The sequence below is a fragment of the Urocampus carinirostris genome, chromosome 12 (assembly GCF_059441175.1).
Source record: "Urocampus carinirostris isolate Australia breed hairy pipefish chromosome 12, RoL_Ucar_1.0, whole genome shotgun sequence".
Classification (NCBI taxonomy): Eukaryota; Metazoa; Chordata; class Actinopteri; order Syngnathiformes; family Syngnathidae; genus Urocampus; species Urocampus carinirostris.
Window position 1 is genome coordinate 8,388,564 of NC_142360.1, and position 23,413 is coordinate 8,411,976.

The 23,413-nt window shown below is 41.8% G+C and overlaps 1 protein-coding gene across 5 annotated transcripts in view; it reads left to right on the plus strand.

Annotated features, from left to right (window-relative positions):
- herc2 (HECT and RLD domain containing E3 ubiquitin protein ligase 2) overlaps positions 1 to 23,413 on the plus strand; it is a 67,208-nt gene that overhangs the window by 22,424 nt on the left and 21,371 nt on the right. For 3 of the 5 annotated variants that reach the window (XM_088350493.1, XM_088350491.1, XM_088350490.1), the window contains exons 22-76: positions 2,397 to 2,552; positions 2,623 to 2,808; positions 2,948 to 3,124; positions 3,197 to 3,300; positions 3,460 to 3,610; positions 3,693 to 3,907; positions 4,021 to 4,153; positions 4,239 to 4,366; positions 4,471 to 4,675; positions 4,955 to 5,082; positions 5,183 to 5,353; positions 5,423 to 5,559; positions 5,708 to 5,859; positions 6,364 to 6,555; positions 6,675 to 6,862; positions 6,937 to 7,129; positions 7,256 to 7,438; positions 7,518 to 7,702; positions 7,838 to 7,985; positions 8,059 to 8,255; positions 8,584 to 8,814; positions 8,918 to 9,056; positions 9,252 to 9,398; positions 9,470 to 9,612; positions 9,777 to 10,044; positions 10,257 to 10,399; positions 10,681 to 10,779; positions 10,839 to 11,007; positions 11,074 to 11,199; positions 11,387 to 11,495; positions 11,737 to 11,876; positions 12,271 to 12,461; positions 13,340 to 13,445; positions 13,536 to 13,627; positions 13,746 to 13,921; positions 13,999 to 14,110; positions 14,247 to 14,328; positions 14,394 to 14,628; positions 14,712 to 14,889; positions 14,959 to 15,040; positions 15,507 to 15,678; positions 15,758 to 15,902; positions 16,150 to 16,375; positions 17,211 to 17,382; positions 17,625 to 17,808; positions 17,964 to 18,104; positions 19,297 to 19,488; positions 19,569 to 19,722; positions 19,806 to 19,913; positions 21,535 to 21,666; positions 21,734 to 21,892; positions 22,172 to 22,290; positions 22,390 to 22,515; positions 22,702 to 22,857; positions 23,056 to 23,370. In XM_088350493.1, coding sequence (XP_088206619.1) covers positions 2,397 to 2,552; positions 2,623 to 2,808; positions 2,948 to 3,124; positions 3,197 to 3,300; positions 3,460 to 3,610; positions 3,693 to 3,907; positions 4,021 to 4,153; positions 4,239 to 4,366; positions 4,471 to 4,675; positions 4,955 to 5,082; positions 5,183 to 5,353; positions 5,423 to 5,559; positions 5,708 to 5,859; positions 6,364 to 6,555; positions 6,675 to 6,862; positions 6,937 to 7,129; positions 7,256 to 7,438; positions 7,518 to 7,702; positions 7,838 to 7,985; positions 8,059 to 8,255; positions 8,584 to 8,814; positions 8,918 to 9,056; positions 9,252 to 9,398; positions 9,470 to 9,612; positions 9,777 to 10,044; positions 10,257 to 10,399; positions 10,681 to 10,779; positions 10,839 to 11,007; positions 11,074 to 11,199; positions 11,387 to 11,495; positions 11,737 to 11,876; positions 12,271 to 12,461; positions 13,340 to 13,445; positions 13,536 to 13,627; positions 13,746 to 13,921; positions 13,999 to 14,110; positions 14,247 to 14,328; positions 14,394 to 14,628; positions 14,712 to 14,889; positions 14,959 to 15,040; positions 15,507 to 15,678; positions 15,758 to 15,902; positions 16,150 to 16,375; positions 17,211 to 17,382; positions 17,625 to 17,808; positions 17,964 to 18,104; positions 19,297 to 19,488; positions 19,569 to 19,722; positions 19,806 to 19,913; positions 21,535 to 21,666; positions 21,734 to 21,892; positions 22,172 to 22,290; positions 22,390 to 22,515; positions 22,702 to 22,857; positions 23,056 to 23,370 — 8,798 coding nt within the window. The remainder of the gene's footprint in view (positions 1 to 2,396; positions 2,553 to 2,622; positions 2,809 to 2,947; positions 3,125 to 3,196; positions 3,301 to 3,459; positions 3,611 to 3,692; positions 3,908 to 4,020; positions 4,154 to 4,238; positions 4,367 to 4,470; positions 4,676 to 4,954; positions 5,083 to 5,182; positions 5,354 to 5,422; positions 5,560 to 5,707; positions 5,860 to 6,363; positions 6,556 to 6,674; positions 6,863 to 6,936; positions 7,130 to 7,255; positions 7,439 to 7,517; positions 7,703 to 7,837; positions 7,986 to 8,058; positions 8,256 to 8,583; positions 8,815 to 8,917; positions 9,057 to 9,251; positions 9,399 to 9,469; positions 9,613 to 9,776; positions 10,045 to 10,256; positions 10,400 to 10,680; positions 10,780 to 10,838; positions 11,008 to 11,073; positions 11,200 to 11,386; positions 11,496 to 11,736; positions 11,877 to 12,270; positions 12,462 to 13,339; positions 13,446 to 13,535; positions 13,628 to 13,745; positions 13,922 to 13,998; positions 14,111 to 14,246; positions 14,329 to 14,393; positions 14,629 to 14,711; positions 14,890 to 14,958; positions 15,041 to 15,506; positions 15,679 to 15,757; positions 15,903 to 16,149; positions 16,376 to 17,210; positions 17,383 to 17,624; positions 17,809 to 17,963; positions 18,105 to 19,296; positions 19,489 to 19,568; positions 19,723 to 19,805; positions 19,914 to 21,534; positions 21,667 to 21,733; positions 21,893 to 22,171; positions 22,291 to 22,389; positions 22,516 to 22,701; positions 22,858 to 23,055; positions 23,371 to 23,413) is intronic. The other 2 variants (XM_088350494.1, XM_088350492.1) reach the window with 2 other exon arrangements.

A 23,413-nucleotide genomic window follows, 5' to 3' on the forward strand; every position in this document is an offset into this window, starting at 1 on the left:
CACGGAAAATCGTTTTTCCCATTAAAAGTAATGTAAAATCGTTTTAATCCGTTCCAACACCCTTAATGTTTAGCAAAAACGTAAACATGAAGCTAACCCAGGCTAATCGTACGTTCGCGTTAGCGTAATCTTCCGTATGAAAGATTACGCTAACATGAACGTGTAAAAATAAAAAAAAGGATTATGAATAGGATTTCTTACCTTTGTGGTGGACGGTGGGGAGAGAAAAAAATCATCAAAAGTTTTTCAACCTCTTCCAAAACTTGCGGCAGTTGCTTGCTTATAGCGCTAACTTCCTTAGCCGCATCACTCGATTTCACAGCCTCCTTATTCTTTACTATCGTACTGATAGTAGATTTAGCCATGCTGTATTCACTAGCAAGATCGGAAATTCGTACACCTCTTTCATATTTAGCTATTATGTCTTTCTTAAAGGCAATAGTTGGACGAACAACTTGTTTTTCTTTCACCTGTCCTGCGTGCACCGACCTTTTTTGGAGGCATAATAAGGGGCTAAAACACCCGTACGCCGCTCAGCATCGCGCCCTAGCGTACCGGTGTTCGAACTCCGATTTTTTGACCGAACAGCGAAGCAAGAATTTCTCGAAATTTTTGGTCGAACACCGATTTGTAAAGTCAAGTCATTTTTATTTGTATAGCCCTAAATCACGAAGAGTCTCAAAGGGCTTCACAGATTATTACACTATATTACACAGACTATTTTTCAGAATATTCTTATACATTCCCCTGCTCTGGAGCCGACGAGAGGAGTAGGTTATTCATATGCTATAGAGTAGAAGTGAGTTTTAAGCTTAGATTTAAACATTTCCACTGAGGTTGCAGATCGGATCTCAGGGGGAAGAGCATTCCACAGCACCGGTGCCCGGATGAAGAACACTCTCGAACCAGCAGAACACGTCTTTGCTCTTGGGATCACCAGAAGACCGGCACTCTCAGAACGTAGGCTTCGGACTGGGAGATAGGGGGAAATCAGATCTTAAAGATAAGAGGGAGCAAGTCCATGTATGATTTTGTATAATACTAAGAGAACCTTGAAATCACATCTAAGGCTAACTGGGAGCCAATGCAGATTAGCCAAAATCGGTGTGATGTGATCGGACTTTTTTGTCCTAGTTAAAAGCCTCGCTGCGGCATTTTGTACCAGCTGAAGAGACTTGATTCTAGACTTCGGAGACCTGAGAGTAGTGCATTACAGTAATCGAGACGGGAGGTAACAAACGCATGAATTATAATTTCCGCATCCGACTGAGACAGTATAGAACGAATTTTAGCAATGTTACGAAGATGGAAGAAAGCGGTTCTAGTAATTTTCTTTACATGCGTTTCAAAGGATAGATCAGGGTCAAATATGACACCTAAATTTTTAACTGAGTCACTCTTTGTGATGTGACATTTGTCAATGTTCACAGCAGTTTTTGAGAATAAGTCGCGGCATTTAGATGGACCAATGACTAACATTTGTCCGAACTGAGAGGCGTTCGAAAACCGAGGTTCCACTGTATTTCCAGTTAAGGGTGGGAAAAATATATATCCACTATTGTCCGCTGCGACAACAGATAGATCTACCGGTAACTCAGCTTTACTCCACCTCCCATCAGCCCGCGTTTGCTCCGCCCCTTCTTTTTGATTCGTCCGTAGAACACATAACAGAATTAATCTCTAAAATAAATACTTTACAAAAATATACAGTTGCAAATACATATTATACATGGTTACACATATTTACGAAGAAAGACAGTACACCGAGAGAGTTTTCAAAGCTTTAATAATAATAATATAAATTTAATCCCAAACCGTGCCTTTGAAAGGTACCAACACGCTAGTTAGGATCACGCTCGCAATGTATCAAACGTGCTTGTTAAAACAAAAGAATCCCGTACTTGTGAAATTCACGGTAGATCGGCCTCAACTTCCTCCTCCTAACTTTCGCTATCTAGGGCGTCTTCCTCATTATCTTATCTTTATAGGCAATGTAAGCTTAAACTTAGAGGTGGCAGACTTTCATGGCGCGCATATTCTACTGGTCATAATCTTACCTTTAATACTCCAGCGCCGCTGGTGGCCGTTAGAAAAATTCCATAAATTGGCCGCTTCACTGAATAAGCCGCAGGGCTGAACATTTGGGAAAAAAGTAGCGGCTTATAGTCCGGAATTTACGGTAAGTTCAAGCCGATTAGTCGGTCATTGGCTTGCACACCTGACACTCTTACACTTCTATTTGTAAAAACACAATTGACGATTAAATACATTAGGGGCACGATTTCCTCTGAACATAAACGTCCCCTGCAATAAATAGTTAAATTTTGCTATTACTCTGTAACTAACTAATATTTGTGTAATGCTGCTAAAGACTGAACTATATTTACTTTTGTCAGATCGTGAGCTTCTGGGAGTAGGCTCTCTGCTAAAGAAGTACATTGCCTTACTGTGCACCCACATTGGCGACATCCTGCCTGTGGCCACCAGCATCGCCTCCACAGGACACCGCCATTTTGCTGAAGTATCTCATGTCATTGAAGGAGATCTGACTGGTAAGAAGCTGCACTGTGACTGTAAGACTTTGGTAAAACATGATTTGTTTTGTATGCTGACCTGGTCTAGGTGTGCTCCTGCCTGAGTTGGTGGTGTCCATCGTCCTTCTCCTCACCATTGACGCAGGCCTGATGCAGGAGACTGGCTCCATTCCTCTTCTGGCTGGACTTTTGGAGCATCTGGACCAATTTAACCACCTGGCACCTGGTCATGAGAAAGATGACAATGAAGATCTGGCATGGCCCGGAATCATGGGTCTGTCGATGTTTTTTATATCAAGTACAAATTGGGTTGATATATTTTATATTTTAAGACTACCTTAGTAGAAAATGTTTTCTCAAACATAAGAACTGCATAAGTATTAAGTTTTTTATTTTAATTCTTTGGTGGACAGGGTCGTTCTTCACCGGACAGAGTTCTAAAAACAATGAAGAGGTTTCACTGATCCGTAAAGCTGATCTTGAGAACCACAACAAAGACGGTGGTTTCTGGACCATCATTGATGGGCGTGTCTATGACATAAAAGACTTTCAGGCTCAGTCTCAGTCTGTAACAGGAAACAGCGTCCTTGGTAGTTCATTTTGCATTTGGAAAACGTGTTTATTCCTAAAGAGATTTTGATCAAGCGTTTTCTCTCTTATAGCTCAGTTTGCTGGAGAAGACCCGGTTGTCGCTTTGGAAGCTGCCCTGCAGTTTGAGGACACCAAGGAGTCCATGCAGGCTTTCTGTGTTGGTCAATATATGGAGGTACTAAATACTGGATCTGTAACATATACGACTTGTGAAACTTTTGATATTGTTATACAGTATTCATAGTGAAGGCCTGCTATTGAGGATGGTGACAAAATCCATACTTTGATTCATCTTGCATGATCTAAATGTATAAATTGTATTTTGTATTCACAGCCAAACCAGGAAATGGTCACCACTCCAGACCTAAGCAGTTTGTCATCCCCTCTCATTGACACTGAGAGGAACCTGGGCCTGTTGTTGGGACTCCATGCATCCCACTTAGCCAAGAGCACTCCCCTTTCACCAATGGAGATTGAATGTGCTAGTAGGTTCACTTTTTAATACCGATACATGAATCGGCGCCCTTATATTTGCATTTCAATATGTTCTTCTTGCTTTTTTCACAGAGTGGTTGCAGTCCTCCATCTTCTCTGGTGGCCTGCAGACCAGCCAGATCCACTACAATTACAATGAGGAGAAGGATGAGGACCACTGCAGCACTCTTGGGACCACTGCGCCGGAAAAGGCCAAGCTTTACTCACGCCGGATAACCATGAGTGACCATGCGCAGCCTTTTTTGCAGGCCATTGCTGACAACAACACTCAGGACCACACTGTAAAGGTAGGCCAAGTGACTGACCTCTTACGTGACGAAGGGAAACATTGTTGCTGTAAAATAATTCACTGCAACATGTAAGTCGAATGATCCACGTTTTATCTTTTTTTGTGCTGCAGGACTTCTTATGCCAAATTGAGCGTTGCTGTAAGCAATACCATCTTATCACACCCATCACATTTCCACCGGAGCATCCTGTGGAGGAAGTTGGCCGCCTGTTGCTATGCTGCTTGCTCAAACATCAAGACATTGGTAACCAAGCAACAGGCCACAAATCTTATTTCCCAGCTCTGTTATTCTTGGCTAATTAAAATCACAAAGCAACTCCCTCCTTTAGGTCATGTTGCTCTCTCGCTGGTTAGCCAATGTGCCTTGGAGGTTGACCAGGGGAAGCAGAGGTCCCTCCCTAAGTCTGTTATTGATGTGTGCCGCATGGTCTACCAGGCCAAGTGTTCCTTAATCAAGGTAGGAATGTGGAATGGTGCTGACTTTGCATACAATTAAAAAATAAGCATGTATTTTTTTTTAATATGTTTTGTTTTTCTGCCCTGGCCATCGCATCTTTTCAGACTCATCAGGAGCAGGGCCGCTCCTACAAGGAAGTATGCGCCCCGGTTATCGAGCGGCTGCGTTTTCTTTTTAATGAGCTGCGTCCTGCGGTGAGCAACGACTTGTCAATCGTGTCCAAGCTGAAACTGCTCAGCTCACAGCCACGTTGGCGCAGGATCGCTCAGAAACTCATCAGAGAGCGGCGGAAGAAAATGATTAGTTGTGGTAATGAATTTAAATTCTAAATTTTTATGTTTCAGTTTTGCAAATTGAGCTCAAGCATTCACTTGGGAGCTTTTTTATGTTCTGAATTCTGTAATTTAAAAAAGCCAACCAATAGCCATTACTTCTGGTGTAGTCTTACCCATTTATTGAACAGGAAAACCAACAAAATAGTCAAAAAATGATCACAATAATAGGCAATTTGGACAAAATTTTAATGCAGCCAGGGAAACCTTATGTTGTTTGTTTTTTAAAATACATTTTAAATTTGTTTTCCTCCAGTGCCAAAAAAGTCTGGTGATATAGAAGAACCCAAGCTGGAAAATGAAGGGACTAGAGAAGAAGAATCAATTGTCAACATTAGCCCAGAAGCAGGTGATAGAAAATCACCCACAAGCAAGACTGCTAAGGTATATTTGTTTTCAGTATTATGAGTTAGCTTCCCTGTTGCACTAATTAACTGTCTCATCCTCTTTGTAATCCCGACTTAATACTGTTGTTTTACCCTAGCAGGACAGATTGGAGCCCTTTTTGAGCACAGTGGACAATGTTCACAGGTACCGCTGGCTGAAACACAGCCTGCACGTTCCCCAGTCCAGCCTGATGTCTAAAATAGTCCAGTTTGCACTGAAAGAGGAGCCTCTGGATGTGGAGAAAATGAGGAAATGTCTCCTTAAACAGGTAATGAGTCAAAAATTAGTAGCCGCAGAGTACACATGAAGACAATGCTAAATGGATTTATGTTGATAGCTGGAGAGGGCGGAGGTGAGATTGGAGGGCATCGACACAATGTTGAAGTTGGCTTCCAAGAACTTTTTGCTGCCGTCTGTGCAGTATGCCATGCTCTGTGGTTGGCAGAGGGTCATACCAGAAGGAACGAATATCGGGTAATTTTGCTATTCAAGACATTAACTGTTTGCTTCTTGTACTGTGTGTATGTGTTCCTGGTTACATATACAACATATAGACCTTTTCTTCTATGAATTGACCATCAGATGGATTACAAAAACATCTGTCGTTATTTTGCTTTTCCAGCGAGCCTCTTTCCGATTGCCTAAAGGATGTGGACCTTATCCCTCCCTTCAACCGTATGCTCCTGGAGGTGACTTTCGGAAAGTTATACTCCTCGGCTATTCACAACGTTCGCAACATTCTGCTGGAAGCAAGCACCCGCTTTAAAGAACTTGGTAAGCACACACGATTCTGCAACATCTACAGTTAAGATAAAGCACCGTTTTAACCCATTTTTGAAAGGTGCACTATCAATTGTATTTAAAATGTGGACATTTTATTTGTCATCTTAAAATGTTCTTGTCTCCCCACAAAAAACAACTTTTACAGACTAATAAACATACATATAAAAAAAATTCTGGGTAAAACAAGGGAGTTGGAGAAAAAAGAAACTGTGCAAAGACAAATAACACAAAAACTCAATATAGTTCATCTTTGAAATTATGTGCAAAGACTCACTCTTATTTGTACGCTATTTCAATTACGTCAATGGTTTAATTAGAAAAAAATAATTATAATTTGCAATACCATTACATCCGAAAGATATCTCAAAGTTTTACAATGTGTTGAAAAATATATGGTGCTTAAAAGTTAAACAAATGAATTGCTATCCCGACAACTAAAATGAAAACGCTAAAAATATTGTGCTTAATTATACTTTGGATTTTTCTCTAAACCAGGAGTGCAGCCGGTCCCTTTGCAAACCATCACCAATGAGAACCCGGCAGGACCAAGCTTAGGCACTGTACCCCAAGCCCGATTTCTTCTAGCCATGATACACATGTTGTCACTCAAGCACGGAGCAAACAGCCTGAGCCTCCTGCTCAACTCCGGTATATTGGCCCTGACACAAAGCATCCTCAGGCTTATAGGTTAGTATTCATTCATCAATGTTAAGGATAATTTTTTGTCTTCAAATTGCACATTCCAGATAAAATTTATTCATTTATGTGCTTGAGAAAACCTGCCATAAATTAAACATATCCACCAGGGCCCAGTACAGACAGCAGTGATGAGGACCTTAGTTTGTCGACGCACGGCGGCTCGGCCACTGTGCTGGAAGAGTCCAGAAAGGAGGCGGCTCCCGTACCCGTTCCCGCTTCCGGACCTGAGCTGGCAGCTATGATGAAAATAGGCACTCGGGTCATGAGAGGGGTAGACTGGAAATGGGGAGATCAGGTACGAGATTTTAGATTAATGTATGTTACTGATGTGGTCAGTATGTCTTCTTAACATGTCTCTTTGGCATTCAGGATGGTCCTGCTCCTGGTCTGGGCCGGGTCATTGGCGAGCTTGGTGAGGACGGCTGGATCAGAGTTCAGTGGGATACGAGCAGCACAAACTCTTATCGGATGGGGAAAGAGGGCAAATATGACCTCAAGCTGGCCGAGCCGCCACCCTCTGCCCAGCCAGCCACCGAGGACTCTGATACAGAAGATGACACGGGTTGGCATACACCTATGACTTGTATAAAAAAACCTGTCTTCTGTGATTTGGTGTCATCTGGTAGCATTAGTCAAATGATGTAATGTAATGCTGCTGACATTTAGACGTTTGCTGTCATTGTTCCAGAAGGCGAACCAGTAGAAAACAGCAGCCACCCTACAGCCATGTTGCTCACAAGCACCATCAACCTGCTCAAGACCTTAGCTCTATCCTCTGGGATTTACGCTGATGTGCTCCAAACAGACGCCACACGCACCCTGTGCGGGCTACTCAGGATGCTCGTTGAAAGCACAGCTAACGACAAGATGGGTACTTAACCATGGCGTGTAATATAAGTAAAAACTATATACCTTGGGTCTAATAACAATCTCTTGTTGATTTACTTTAGGATGTCATACACACAGGCTAGTGTCCCGAGAGCAGCACAAGAGCTGGTGCACATTGGGCTTCATCCGTAGTATCGCGCTTATGCCCCAAATGTGCAGCACGTTGAGCACTTCCGCTTGGATCGGCCTGCTAATTCGAATAGTGGAGGGCAACCAGTCCTTCAGTGCCGTCTCCCTACAGAGACAGGTGATTGGAAGGATGTGCAAAGTCATTTTGTTTCTTGCAAAAATAAAATCATTTTGAGGGGGAGAAGGTTCATCAATTCATCCTTTTGAAACAAATGTAATCAAAATTTCAGACTTTGTCCGTGTATATTTACAGATCCTTGCGTTGCGTCTCCTGCAAGCTGTCCTGCCCTCGTGGGACAAACAAGAGCGTTTGCCAGACATGAGGTTTCTAGTGGAGAAGCTCTTTGGCTTCTTAGGAAGCTTATTAAGCACCTGCTCGTCAGACCTGCCTCTGCTCAGAGGTATGCCGTTTTCAAAGCTGATGTAGTCATCACGGTTGTGTTTTTGCTAAGCTATGATCTATCGCTTTGGCAGAGGGTTCCCTACGACACAGGAAATGCCGTCCTCAGGCATCTTTGACGGCCACTCACAGCAGCACACTGGCTGAGGAAATTGTGTGTGTCCTGCGTACTTTGCACTCGCTCACCCAGTGGAATGGGCTCATCAATGAGTACATCAACACTCAGCTGACCTCCATCGGTGATGTCATGACAAATTGCCAATCAGAAGCGGTAAGTGTCTCGCCAGCAATTTCCAACCGGGTGCTGTAAATTGTTACATTTGGCTTAAAAGTAGTATTTACCAAAAACATCTTATATATGAATATTATCTACAACAAAATGTGAATTTTGGGCAGATTATTTGACTATTCTGTTTGGAATTATGATGCCAAAGAAAAGCTAGTATTGTGCTACATATTAAAATGCTGCCTTTTTTAAATGAAAATACGTCATTTCTGAAGTATTTTTTTCTCTAATCAGTGCTGAATCATAGACACATCTCTGCTCAATTATTTTTTGGGGAAATAGATGGTTCTTTAATACAAGTTCCTTGTTCCAGAGTTTTCTGGAGGACTATTTGCCTGATGCCGAGGGTCCCAGGGTTGGCAGCTTAATGGCAGTACTAGCTGTAATTGGAGGAATTGACGGCCGTCTTCGTCTTGGTGGCCAGGTGGTCCACGAGGAATATGGCGAAGGCACAGTCACACGTATAACTCCAAAAGGACGCATCACTGCGCAGTTTCATGAAATGCGCAACAGCCGAGTTTGCCTCCTGAGTCACCTCAAACCAGTATGAAAGATTTAACTATGCATCTATAATACTTTTTCCAAATAAAATGTTTTTTTTGACTGAAGTTAAAAAAAAATATATATATATAATATTTTTTTCCTAGTGTCCTGCAGTGTCCTTCAGTGTACAGAACCTGCCTTTCTCTGAGCCCATGTTGGCAGTCTGGGCTCAGCTGGTCAGCCTGGCTGGTAGCAAACTGGAAAAACAGCGCTTGAAGAAGTGCCTCAGTCGAGGCCTTACAGGTGTGGCAGTTTTTAATTTCCTTTTTGTGCTTATCTAGATGTTTTTATTATGTGCACCTTTCAGTTAGTCACTTTCTTTCTGTATCAGTAAAGAAACAGGGAAGTAATCTGGCAGGCAATGTTTACAAACATTTTAGAATGGTTTGTAGCACTTGACATATTAAAATAATCAAGTATTTTTTGTGTGTGATTCAGCGGACCAGGTGGACATACACTTGCTGCGCTGGCAGCAGCTGAGACTTTACATCCTAAAGGCCGCACGGGCGTTGCTTTCGCATCAGGACAAACTGCGGCAAATCCTCTCTCAACCAGCCGTGGTGGACATTGGACCTAACCCTGGGGGTAAGATTTTTTTTTTTTTTTAAACAGACCATAAAAGTTGTTTGTCCACCATTCAAAATCTTATTATTCAGAGGATACGGCGGTGTCATCGCCTGACGTTGGAGAGCTTTCGCCTGAGGGTCCTCTTCCACCAATGATTCTTCTGCAGCAGCTTATATCTTCCGCAACTCAACCATCTCCCATCAAGGCTATTTTTGATCGGCGGGAGATGGAAGTAAGTTTGATGAACTGATGTGCAAGTCAATTTAAGTGACATTGGCCTTTAACAAATGACTAAAATACATAACAAATGACTAAAATACATATAGGTGGAAAAAAATATATACAGTTAAAATGTTAATTCCCACCATCAGTTCTGTCCATTGTTTTACATTGTAGGCTGCAGCTCTGGCTGTGTGTCAGTACCTGGCTGTCGAGTCAGCCCACCCTTCTTCACCGCTGTTTGAAGACAGCAGCTCCAGCGAAGCCACCACGCCCGTCACTGTGCAGCAGCACAAACTGCCCAAGCAGAAGAAGCACAAGACCTCGCCGGTCCCACCTCTCCCCATCGTCTTGCAGCTAATGGAAATGGGCTTCCCGCGGAAGAACATTGAATTTGCATTGAAGTCGCTGTCAGGATCCACCGGCAGTGCCTCAGGTGTACCAGGTAGGACCAGCTCATGATTGAGTAGTGTCAGTTTACACAAACAAATTTGTTTACTCTTATGTTGACCTTTAATGACTGGTTCAACTTTCCGCACAACTCTTTTATTGATACAAATTTATGGATCGTGTGACAACATGTTGCATTATTTTTTCTGCTAGTCTCACATTTCCAGCCAAAGATCGCACTCCTTTCATCGGTTTCCCTCTCTTCAGGTGTTGAGGCTCTGGTAGGCTGGCTGCTAGACCATCCTGATGTTCACACAACCGAGGTGTCTGATGCTGACACTGTGTCGGACGAAGATTCGGATGAAGACATGTTGGAGGAGTTGGAGGAGGCTGAGCCAACATTTCCTGTGGTACACCATAACTTTAATCGGGCTCTTATCTTCTTTGATGATAGTTTATTATTTAAATCAAATAGGACGACTTAATGGAAACAATAGACTTAAATGATTCTGTTGTATTGGTTCTCTTATCAGAATCACTGGAAACACCACAGATTTCAATCCTTTTGGCTTTAATGTTTTACTGAATCTTTTTCCCAGCCAACATTTCTTTGGTACCAGATTAACTACATTGGGTGGCTCCTTAAGATTTATATTACCAGCGCTTTAACAGTTGCCATGTTCCCTTACAGCTTCCAGGTGTCGTGGTAACAGAAAGCCAGACTTTTAAGAAGCGATCAGATTTCCAAAGCAACGACGACTACGCTGTTTACGTCCGAGAAAATATTCAGGTAGGCTATTTCAAACAGTGATAATATGAACAGTGGATAATTTGAGTTTTCGTCTTTAGGTCGGTATGATGGTCAAGTGCTGCCGGACATATGAAGAAGTGTCTGAAGGTGACATGGGCAAAGTAATCAAGCTGGATCGGGATGGCCTTCACGATTTAAACGTGCAGTGTGACTGGCAGCAAAAGGGCGGAACCTACTGGGTCCGCTATATCCATATTGAACTTCTTGGTAAGACGATAGTTTACATCATTTGGTCAAATGATCTCTGGTAAAGCGATGCACTTTTTGTTTTAGGATTTCCGCCCCAGAGTTCACCTTCTCATATAAAGATTGGTGACAAAGTGAGGGTTAAACTTTCAGTCACTACGCCCAAGTACAAATGGGGGTCCGTCACCCACAGGAGCGTTGGCGTTGTTAAAGGTAAGTATACACTTTGTTCAAGTCATGTCACATTTTGCGTATAGCCCTTATTCATCTCACAGGCCTGCACAGGTCCACAATCATGGTAGTTACAACATCCCACAATCTCAAAGCTACATTGGTTTCCAATGAATGATGATTCCTCAAATGACCCAATTTTAAATAAACATATATTGTTCTGATTCAGCTTTCAGTGCCAACGGGAAGGACGTGATTGTGGACTTCCCTCAACAGTCGCACTGGACTGGCTTGCTATCAGAGATGGAACTTGTACCTAGTGTGCACCCTGGAGTCAGGTTGGGATTGACAAAAACTAATGAAACCCTGCAGAATTAAACTCATTTTATCTTATCTAGCATGATTAGATTTTTTTGTAATGCTTTACTGATAAGGATCAATCAAAAGTAATTATCCTAGAATAATGAGTAAAACTAAATTATGACAATTTTTTCTTATTGTCCACTACTCAAATCATCAGGTTAGAATTTTGACAATGGTAAGATGATAATCCTCGATGGCTACTCTATCCCCTTGCAGATGTGACGGTTGCCAGATGTTCCCCATCAACGGTGCCCGCTTCAAATGCAGAATTTGCGATGACTTTGACTTCTGTGAAAACTGCTTCAAAACGCGGAAGCACAACATCCGCCATTCATTTGGCAGAATCAATGAACCTGGTTAGTCCAGAATGTCTCAATTTATGTCATTTTTTAATTTTTTATGGGTTGAAAACCCCTTAAAGGTTCAAAGCTGACAAATGAATGCTTAAGTCCAAACAATAGTTTCCATTTTTACCATTACTCTTGTTTTATTCTTGCTTTATTGTTGTGTCCTACTATTTGTACAGCGACCTTGGGTGTCCCTAAGGTGCTTCGAAGTACAGTGTATTATTATTTTTATTATTATTGTGTATGTTTTTTTTTTAATATCCTTAATTTAACAATTGAATGTTCATACGTTGCTATTGTAAGATGCTTTTGTTAGCGGAAGGTACTGAAAGATTGACCAAAAGTTTGCTTATGTGTAATGTGTTTGGACATGCACCTTCCTTCATTTGTTGATTTCCATCAGGTCAATCACCGTCTTTTAGTGGCCGCTCAGGGAAGCAGTTAAAGAAGCACCACAGCAGCCAGCGTGGCATGCTTATCGACGACTGGTCACGCACCGTCAAGAACCTCAATGTTTCATCGTCTGTCAACCAGGCCTCGCGGCTCATCGAAGCGGGCAATCAGTGCTGGCAGTCATCTGGCTCTCAGGGGAAGGTAAGACTGCATACCATAGTTTCAAATTCTTGCCCACAAAAGGGGCATATGGAACCCTAACATAGACACTTAGACGGATCAACTGAAACTGAAGTGATTTATTATTTACCCAATTACCTTCTGTACTATAAGGCGGACCTCCCAAAAAATGGTCTTTTGTCATATTATTTCCATACATAAGGCACCCTGGGCTTTTAGGCAGATGGAATTAAAACCACAGTAAGAGCTACCGTATTTACTTGTGTGTAACTGTCGTGCGTTTTATACCCTTCAGTATATATTAGTGTAATGATCCTCAACGATTGATCAGTCGATTACTGCCACAATCTCTTAACATTGTACTCAATCGGATTCAAACCTGGGTCGCGGCGGTGAGTGTGCTGAAACCTAATCACATGATCACCAGAGATACAGGTGACATATAGAAAGGCATTTGATTTGATCTAATTATCACAGTATTTTTACTAACAGTGCCACAAAAAAATCTTGGAGAATAAAGAAAACAAAGTCATCCTGAAGAAAAAAAAATGCAAAAAGCACGCTGAGGTCTAGTGGTCAGGTTTTGGTGGTCTCTTTCCCGCGACACATGCCTGATTCCTGTGCAAACAATGTTTTGCGATTGAAGTTAGTGATTTTTTTTGATTGATTAATCATTGCACAAACAGTCGTATACCGTAAAACCTTATGTAGTATCGCACAATCATAAATACTGGAGAAAATTCAAATTTCATCCTCTGTATTTTCCAGTATATAAGGCTCACTTTGATAAATTCTGGCCAATTTGGGGATTTTAGGTGCACCTGCCTTATAGTCCAGAAATTACTGTAGTTTAGATAAAATACAGTATGTATGTACCTCATTTTGGCCTTGTCTTGCAGCACTGGATTCGGTTAGAGCTCTTTCCAGACGTCCTAATCCATAGGCTAAAGATGGTTGTGGACCCAGCGGACAGCAGCTACATGCCCTCCTTGGTTGTGGTATCAGGTAAAACTGACCATTTTTGTTTTAAAAATCTCACTATAAATGTTGTATTTTTTTAATGTAAAATTGGCAAACTACCTATGTTATCTGCAGGTGGCAGTTCACTTAACAACTTAACTGAGCTGAAGACAATTAATGTAAACCCCACAGACACAGCCGTCCTGCTGCTCAGTGACTGCACTGAGGTTGGTTAGTTTTACAAAGATAAAAATAGTTTGCTAGGGGTGCACTCCCTTACATTTGGAAATTTGTGTACATTGATTTCTGCTCATATTAACATTTAATTGCTTTTACATCCCTCAGTATCACAGATACTTTGAAGTTGCCATCAAGCAATGCCGCAGCTCAGGAATAGACTGCAAGATCCACGGACTTTCCATTGTGGGACGCATTCGAGCTGAAGACGAGGACCTGGCCACAGTCCCTTTCCTAGCGTCAGACAACGAGGAAGAGGAAGATGAAAAAACTGCCACTGGAAAGTGAGACCAATATTAATTTGTGTTTCGGATGGTGCGTTGTAATTTTGTAATTTAAAAAAAAAATCTGTGACATTTAGTTTTGCTCGCAAGAAATCCTCTGGGTTGGAGTCATCTGCAGCCATCAGGACTAAAGTGTTCGTTTGGGGGCTGAATGACAAGGACCAGCTGGGTGGACTCAAGGGATCCAAGGTTTGATTTATGAACTATTGATCATGAAATGATATTGAAGGCATTGGTCACCAGCCATTTGCCCGCTGGCCATAGCTGGCTAAATATTGCAGTTGGAAAGATACGTATTTAGCATCCGCGTTGATTTCTCTTTTAGATCAAGGTGCCTTCCTTTTCCGAAACCCTTTCTGCACTCAATGTGGTACAGGTTGCTGGCGGTTCCAAAAGCCTCTTTGCAGGTATGTTACACATGTTGTCATATAGTTGTGCACGTTCCCGCCAGGACGTAATGCACTTCTTGCAGTCACGGTGGAGGGGAAAATATACTCGTGTGGAGAAGCCACCAACGGAAGGTTGGGCCTGGGCCTGTCAAGTGGCACAATCCCCATCCCACGGCAGATCAGCGCCCTGACCAACTATGTGGTAAAGAAGGTGGCCGTGCATTCGGGTGGACGACATGCAATGGCTCTCACCGTGGATGGCAAGGTGTTCTCCTGGGGCGAAGGAGATGACGGGAAACTGGGCCACTTCAGCAGAATGTATGCCACTCTTTGAATTACTACTTTCTACGGCCGAAAAAAGTTGTCACTTTTACAACATTAAGTTTGATTTTCCGTTTCAGGAATTGTGACAAACCTCGATTGATTGAGGCCCTGAAGACCAAGCGGATTCGGGACATTGCCTGCGGGAGCTCCCACAGTGCCGCCATCACCTCCTCTGGGGAGCTCTATTGTTGGGGCCTGGGGGAATATGGCCGCCTGGGACATGGCGACAACACGACTCAACTGAGACCTAAACTCGTACGCTTGACTTTCAACTGTAGTCATGTTTGAATTATAATGTCAACTTGTGTTTTCAATGGTTTTTAGGTGAAGGTGCTTCTAGGGCACCGTGTGATCCAGGTAGCCTGCGGAAGCAGGGACGCTCAAACGTTAGCTCTCACTGATGAAGGTATTCCAAGAATATGTAAATATAATGTTTGAAAATGGCAGACCTATACAGAGAACTATCTTGAAAAATCCCCCCCAAATTTTTGTCTCCGATAAAGATGATCTAGTATTGTTAAGAATACATTGCAATAGAGCGGAGCTGGGAGAGACAAAGTTCAAGTAGTACATCTGTTTATATGGGACCCAAGCTTTGGCATTATTATTATTTTATAGATTTTATCAAATCCTCAAACGTCTCACAATGAAATAAAGTGTGCTGAATAAGCTTTAGCCTGGGGAGCAGATTTTGTTGAATTTTGTCTTAAAATATGTGGTGTGGCTCCCCCCAAAAATCCCTATATATTTTGCATTCATGGTTTTTGAGTCAAAAAGGTTCCTTGACCCTGCTATAGAGATGGACACAGAACAAGTCTTAGTAAGTTACTTCTAACGGACTTTCAGATTACAAAAAGCTTGGTTCCTTTCAGGATTGGTGTTTTCGTGGGGCGATGGCGACTTTGGCAAGCTGGGTCGGGGCGGAAGTGAAGGGTGCAACATTCCCCAGAACATTGAGCGCTTGAATGGGCAAGGCGTCTGCCAGATTGAGTGTGGCGCTCAGTTCTCCTTGGCTCTCACCAAATCGGGAGTGGTGTGGACTTGGTAATTTGGATCAATTACAGAATAAGTCATGTTATGTCACCTGGGTTTTTATTGGTTGTACTTCTCTACATCTGCACAGGGGGAAAGGGGACTACTTCCGACTGGGACACGGAACTGACGTTCATGTGCGGAAACCCCAGATGGTGGAGGGGCTGAGAGGCAAAAAGATTGTCCATGTCGCAGTGGGAGCGTTGCATTGTTTGGCCGTTACTGATTCAGGACAGGTCTGTATGGTTTTAAAGCCTCTTTATAATACACAAAAACAAAGTCTCAGTTAATGAAAAAGTTGATATCATAATTCATCATTTAAATCTTAAATACAATTTTGAAGTAAGACTATTTGTGCCCTGATGTGGCCTTAAAAAATATTTAAAAATCTGTTAGGCAGAGAGAATTGTTGTGTGATTTGACATTGATTGATTCATTCATTATGTAACAGTATAGGAAACATACCTATGTGTGATTCTTCAGGTGTACGCATGGGGCGACAATGACCACGGGCAGCAGGGCAACGGCACTACGACGGTCAACAGGAAGCCTACTCTGGTGCAAGGTCTGGAGGGCCAGAAGATCACAAGAGTTGCTTGCGGCTCCTCACATAGCGTGGCCTGGACCACTGTGGATGTGACCACACCCTCCGTGCACGAGCCTGTCCTTTTTCAGACTGCTAGGGATTCACTTGGGGCGTCTTACCTAGGTAAACCAATCATTTAAAGACATACAAAAACACTGTAAGTACGTACATTTTTTGTATTTAAACATTTATGAAAAATATGTAACCTTAACATTACCCATATCTTGATAAAGATAATGTAAGAAAACTAAAAAGTGATTGTTGTTAATTTAAAAATTTTATTACCACTAATTGTATTTGTGAATTTAATGTTTTTTGTTTTTTTTTACCCGCAACATATCAACTAATTCATAAATTAGATTAATACATTTGAGTGAGAACATTTTATGTAAAACCAGAGATAAGTTTATAGTTTAGGAGACACTCAAAATAAGGAGACAAGACATCAATGATTTTCGAACTTGCAAGGAGTTTAGAAGAGGACTGCACAATCACAAATTCCAAATCTGTGGTAAAAGCTCCCCTGATCCCAATTTTGATTTATTATTCTCGGTTACAAAAAGCAGATCCGCCCTTAAAAGGTGTGGTTTTCAAAGAACAGCAACATTATTGGCTGACAGTGACAATGATGTAAACAGTGAATAATAGTCAAAATAACGAACAACAGTGAGGGAAAATTTGCAAAATAATGAACTGCCATCCTATGCAACTTTCTTTGTTGGTGTCCAAAATTACAGAGTAAACTTATCAAATGCCTAAAGTAATTCAAGTCAACTTACCTCATATACCTACATTTTTTTATGTTACTACATCTAAATGTTATTCTTTTTTTTATTTGTTTGTTTTTTTGGTCTGCTCCAGTGAATGCTTTTTTCTTCCTTCAAATGCAGCATTTGTCAACGCTAGGGTGCACTAGGACAGTTTGGTAAAAGAGATGTTGTGTTTTGCCTCGGGTCAGGCGTTCAGTCAGACAGCGACTCATCAGGTGCTAGTAACAAGATGAACGGCCAGAACAACTTGAAGCCAAATCGCCCATCGCTGGCCAAGATTCTCCTCAGCCTGGACGGCAACCTGGCCAAGCAGCAAGCCCTTTCTCATGTGCTCTCAGCCCTTCAGATCATGTATGCTAGGTATGTTTGTCGCATCCGGCCAAAGGACCTCAGAAACAACCACACACTCAGCAATGTGGCTGTACATCACTAAATTGATTTGGAACTATCTGAGCCTAATTTTGCCTTCAATGCACTTGAATGCACTTTCTGTAATTGCTGAATCATGCCAGCATTGCAAATGATGGGAATCATCAATGTTAAGTGCCTTCGCCCTTTTCATACTGTGCATTTAATGTCAGTGGGTGTTCTGTTCTCCTTAGGGACGCAGTGGTGGGAGCACTGATGCCTGCCAGCATGATTGTGCCAGCTGAATGTCCTTCTAGTTCCCCCGTACCCCCATTCGACCTGTCGTCCTCGTCCAGCAGTGACGACGAAGGCTCTCCCATCATGCCTGAGACAGAAGCACCAGTCAGCCCAAATCCCTGGCAAGACAAAAAGGGCGAGGTACGAAGGCCACAATTTAACCTCAAAATAATGACCTTTTTTTTTTTTTTTACAAACGAACTACTCAAATGTGTTACAGAAGTTACAATTTACTTGAATTTGCTGTAATTTTGAAAACTAGATACAAAATGTGTTCTTGTTGTGTGTATGAGCAGGCTCCCTCTCCAGAAGACGCTTTGACGCCATCATCCACCGTCGTCCTCGCGTCGCCAGCATCCTCACGTCCTTTCATCCCTGTCACGGATGACCCAGGAGCAGCCAGTATCATCGCAGAGACTATGACAAAGACCAAAGAGGCATGTATAGACATGTAATATGAGGTACATATGGTCAGATAAGGGTGTATATAAAATCTAAAAAAAAGGTACAATTTTATAGTCCAGTGGTTCTGAAATGGTCAACTTTGGGTGTTTGTACTTCAAGCTACTTAGTTTAGGTACTTGAGATTTTAGAAAGTACTAATTCAAAATCATAAGAATTTACCTACACTACAATATGGATACACACACCAAAAAGATTATCTTATTGGCATACACAGACGCTGCCCTACTTACGAACGAGATATGACGATCGTACATAAGTTGAATTTGTTCGTAAGTTGCTTCAGTGTTATATTTTGTATGTTTAAGGTTTATATAATTAACCTGTATTGTTTTGTACTAACAAATTAAACGTTTCATAAAATAACACCCTCTATAAAAATAAAGTTAAATTTAACTTACTTTTGGAAGATGCGCTTCAAGAGTTAGGCGACTTCCTCCTCCGTGGTGAAAAGTGGCCGAAAAAAAAGCGTTCAGACTATTTTTCACAGCTTCCACATTCCACTTTCATTTCAAATGAAACAGCTCGCCTCTTCTTTACACTTTACACCAACCATATCGAACGGATGCACGAGATATTAAAAATCGTCAAAGTTCTGAGTGGTGTCCTGTACTCTGAAAAAGCTGCACACAATACAATGTTTAAATTACAGTCATGTCCAGATATTTTTTGACATTCCAAATTTTTTTTGTATCTACCGTTTTTCGTAAGTCAAATTGTCGTAAGTAGAGGAGCGTGTTTGTTATTTTTACTATTTTTATTTCATTCAAAACATATATCTTATTTTTAAATGTAATTTAATTAACTTTTACTTTTGAACATCTTGTTTATTTTGTAAATGTGTAAAAATAGAGTAGGATGAGAAGTCTCTTAAGACTCAATTAAAAAAAAAAAAGATTAGGGTCAGATTATGAAAATAACAAGAAAATCCACTGTCTAGAGGTCTTGAGCTTTTTTTTTTATGTACGGTTGTGATTAAAGCACCCAGGTGCTCCTCTGGCCCCAAAAACATTCAATGTCACTACTTAGATTGAAAAATGTTGGGAAACACTGGCATTGACCGCTACTAAGAGTAGAACATTGGATATTCTATCAACATTATTCGTTAAAGTTTTGTCGTTTTTTCCACTTTAGTACACATCGTAATTGTGCTTTTACTGCCAGCAGGACTCGGAAAGCCAAAGCAAAGTAGTGGGCCCAGAGCCTCAGTACCTGGACGAATTTTCCAGCCTGCTCGTTCCTGACGACACTCGAGTTATGGTGGACCTCCTCAAGCTGGCTGTGTCTTGTCGCTCTGGGGACAAAGGGAAGGGGGTGCTGTCGGCCGTGTTGTCTGGCATGGGAACGGCATTCCCCCAGGTAAGGATTAACAGCATTGCATTGCATTTGTCACAAAACTGAGACTGTTGTTGAAATCACTGTCCTTACTTTGCTTGCAGGTGGCCGACATGCTCCTGGAGCTGTGTGTCACCGAGCTGGAAGACGTGGCCACTGACTCTCAGAGTGGTCGCCTCTCCTCGCAGCCCATTGTTGTGGAGAGCAGCCACCCCTACACCGACGATACTTCTACCAGTGGCACCGTCAAAATCCCTGGTAGTGATTTAAAAAAACAAAATAATTCAGAATCGATGAGATGGCAAAAAAATAGATTAAGCATGAAACGTCTTGTTTTTAAGGCGCCGAAGGCCTCCGAATAGAGTTTGACCGGCAGTGTTCGACTGAAAGACGGCACGACCCGCTTACAGTCATGGATGGAGCTAATAGGATTGTGTCAGTGAGATCAGGTAAAAATAACATTTTTTTTTTTTTTTTTGTCAACCATCAACAAAAACAATACCAGTGTCTGAAATAACGTGTGCCCGTACACCCGGGGCGTGCATCTTTTACGCTGGGCGTATAACTTACAAAACGTCCCCGCCCGGGTGGCTGACAACTTTTTCAAGAAGAAAAAAAAAAATCTTTCAGGTTTTTTTTTTTTTTTTTTTAATTATTATTATTATTTTCAAACGGGATGGAATGGTAGCTTGTTGCAAACGTTTGCTTTATCACGATTTCTGTTTGGAAATTTTAGTTCGTTTGGCAATTTGCATACACTGCAGCCAATGAGAAGCTTGCATCGAATAACTTCGTGCTTCCGTACTTTCCCGAGCCTTTTAAAGTTGCGCATTTGCATATCATTTTCCAAAGCAGACGCACAGAGAAGACAAGAAAAATGGTCAAGTGGTTAGGAATCAAGCCAAAACCTCAGCCCCAGATGAGAATTTCAAAAGAAGCTAACAAAAATTATGACGCTACAAAACGTAAACGTACATTAAAAACATTGTGGAAAGAATTCACGTGACTTGTAGCAGACGACGCAACGCAAACATTGCATGAATGAAGATGAGTTAATACAGGTGCCTACTGATGGCAGATGGAAAACAGCGATGCCATATACGTGCAATGAATGTTATGAGTAGATTTATAATAAACGTAATTTTAAAGAGTTGTTCGGTTATATGTTCTGATTATCAAGCCTTACTAAGTTTGCAACGATGTTTTTTGCTTTTTGCAATTAGTCGTCTTATTGTGTTTCAAGAAAAATGGGGCAGGCAACTTTATGGCTGGGCAGGCAACTTTTAAGAGTTGTCTGCCCTGGTGTCCGGTAACTTTTTGTCATGAGTTTCAGACAATGACAATACCCTTGATTTTTTTTTTTTTGGGTAATTAAAAAAAAATATATTTATATTTTTTCTATTTACATACTTCCTTTTCAACCAGTGGTTGTGTTTTTCCCCAGAGTGAGCGACACTATATATTTTAGGACAAAATCAAACAAAGATGGTAATCCTGATTTCCAGACCAAACTAAACCCCTCAGTGAATTTTATTTCACTGTATGACGTTTGAGTTTCTAAAATATATGAAATAATAATAAAGGCAGAGCTGTGTCCCATATCAACAAATATCCCTCTTAAAAATTGTTGCCAACAGTTATTTAAGATTGTTGAGGTTCATTTTGACTGTTGTTTTTGTTGTGAAAATAAAACAAAACGAGGTGCAGACAATTCACATAATACTGTAAACAGGAAGAATACTGATGTATTTACATTTAGCTATGTGATGTGGTCACAGTTCTTACCTTAGGAATCAAGTAGTCATTATTTGTTCTCCTTTCCGTTTTATTGACGCAAATCTTTCAAATCTACAAACATTTGTCTAGAAAGTATTTTCACACGTTGATCATTCGTCTTTTTTTTCCATTACTTGTGCAAAATAAAGCTTGAAAAATTAGCACTCCCGGGCTAAATGCATTAAAAAAGTTCAAATTATTTCAGAGCCAGATTGACCACATCTAACTTACGAGCCAAACGTTCCCAACCTCTGCTTAAAACTATTTCAAATCATGTGCATTATGGCTTATTAGGTCGCGAGTGGTCTGACTGGTCCAGCGAATTAAGGATCCCAGGGGACGAGCTGAAGTGGAAGTTCACAAGCGATGGCTCTGTCAATGGCTGGGGCTGGCGCCTTACTGTCTACCCCATCATGCCTGCTGCTGGTAGGCCAATTCTTGCACTTACACATGCTGTATTTAACCAGACGTAATATGGATACCTCTTTGGCAGGTCCCAAAGACTTGCTGTCAGACCGCTGCATCTTGTCCTGCCCCTCCATGGACTTAGTGACATGTCTCCTGGACTTTAGGCTCAACTTTGCCTCCAATAGGAGCATCGTGCCCCGTCTTGCTGCATCCCTGGCTGCTTGTGCCCAGCTTAGTGCTTTAGGTATGAACGGAATACCTTGACTTGGCTTGCAGCACAAACTGAAGAAAAAGCATGTTTGGGGTTCAAGAATTAATAAATGGGATTTCATTTCAAGTGAAAATTGGTCTGGGATTATACAATAAATGTCAATGTTTTCAATTCAATTGACCCATAAACTAAGGTGTTATACACATATTTTCTTTCTGCATTTCACGCACTTCTGTAACTCAGAAAGTTGTCAGGCAAACACTGTCAGTGGTCTACACGGAATGCATTTTCCAACTTTTGTTGTTTGCGCAGCTGCTGGACACAGAATGTGGGCCCTACAAAGACTGCGAAAGCTTCTGACCACTGAGTTTGGGCAGTCCATCAACATTAACAGGCTGTTGGGGGACACCGATGGCGAGGTTCGTTCCGTGGTGAGTCAACGCGCAGATGGGTTGGGACTTCATCCAAATTCAGTTACTCCCCACTGTCTTGAGAACTTTTGGTTGATTCTGGATCTGGTTTTCTTTCAGAGTTTTACAGGCAGTGCTTTGGCCGCCCTGGTCAAGGGCCTTCCCGAAGCTCTGCAAAGGCAGTATGAGTACGAGGACCCTGTCGTTCGGGGAGGAAAACAACTCCTCCACAGTCCCTTTTTTAAGGTCCAAATATGAAGTTAATCTTTTCCAATTTGAATAAGATTTAATTCATCTTTTGATAATTGTAATAATCGACAGGCATTGCCAGAGACTATAACACTAAAAACATTCCTCTTCAGAAAAATAGCTCTTGCTTTTTAGTTTTTAGCTGCCTTTATATAAAATTCTTCTCTTTCATTTCCTTGTCAGGTGTTGGTGGCTCTTGCTTGTGATCTGGAACTGGACACCCTACCTTGTTGTGCCGAGACACACAAATGGGCCTGGTTTCGCCGCTACTGTATGGCCTCCAGAGTTGTTGTGGCGCTGGATAAAAGAATTTCTTTGCCAAGACCTTTTTTAGATGAAGTGAGTGTCAATAATGACATTTTTAATCCTTTAATGTCTGTGTAGTGTTCATTCTTAGGAAATTTTCCACTTCTTAAAAGAATTGCCACACTTTGCAGCCATAATAAAAACAGCAAGCACAGTATGAAATGTAGTCCCACTAATAATTACAAAAGTTGTGGTGACTTATCCACACTTTACATTTTTACTTCCTTGCAGGTGACTAAGAAGATCCGTGAGCTGATGGCAGACCATGAGAGCGTTGACGTTCTCCACGAGGGCCACGAACTGTTCAAGCGCGAGCATGATGAGCAGCTGGTGCAGTGGATGAACCGGCGACCTGACGACTGGACCCTTTCAGCGGGCGGCAGCGGTACCATCTACGGCTGGGGGCACAACCACCGAGGGCAGCTCGGTGGAATTGAGGGGGCAAAGGTCAAAGTGCCCACCCCCACTGAAGCCCTTGCCACGCTGAGGCCCGTGCAGCTCATCGGAGGGGAGCAGACACTCTTTGCCGTCACTGCGGATGGAAAGGTGAGGTCTCACTCTTGTTATTAAAAAAACAACAACATAAAAA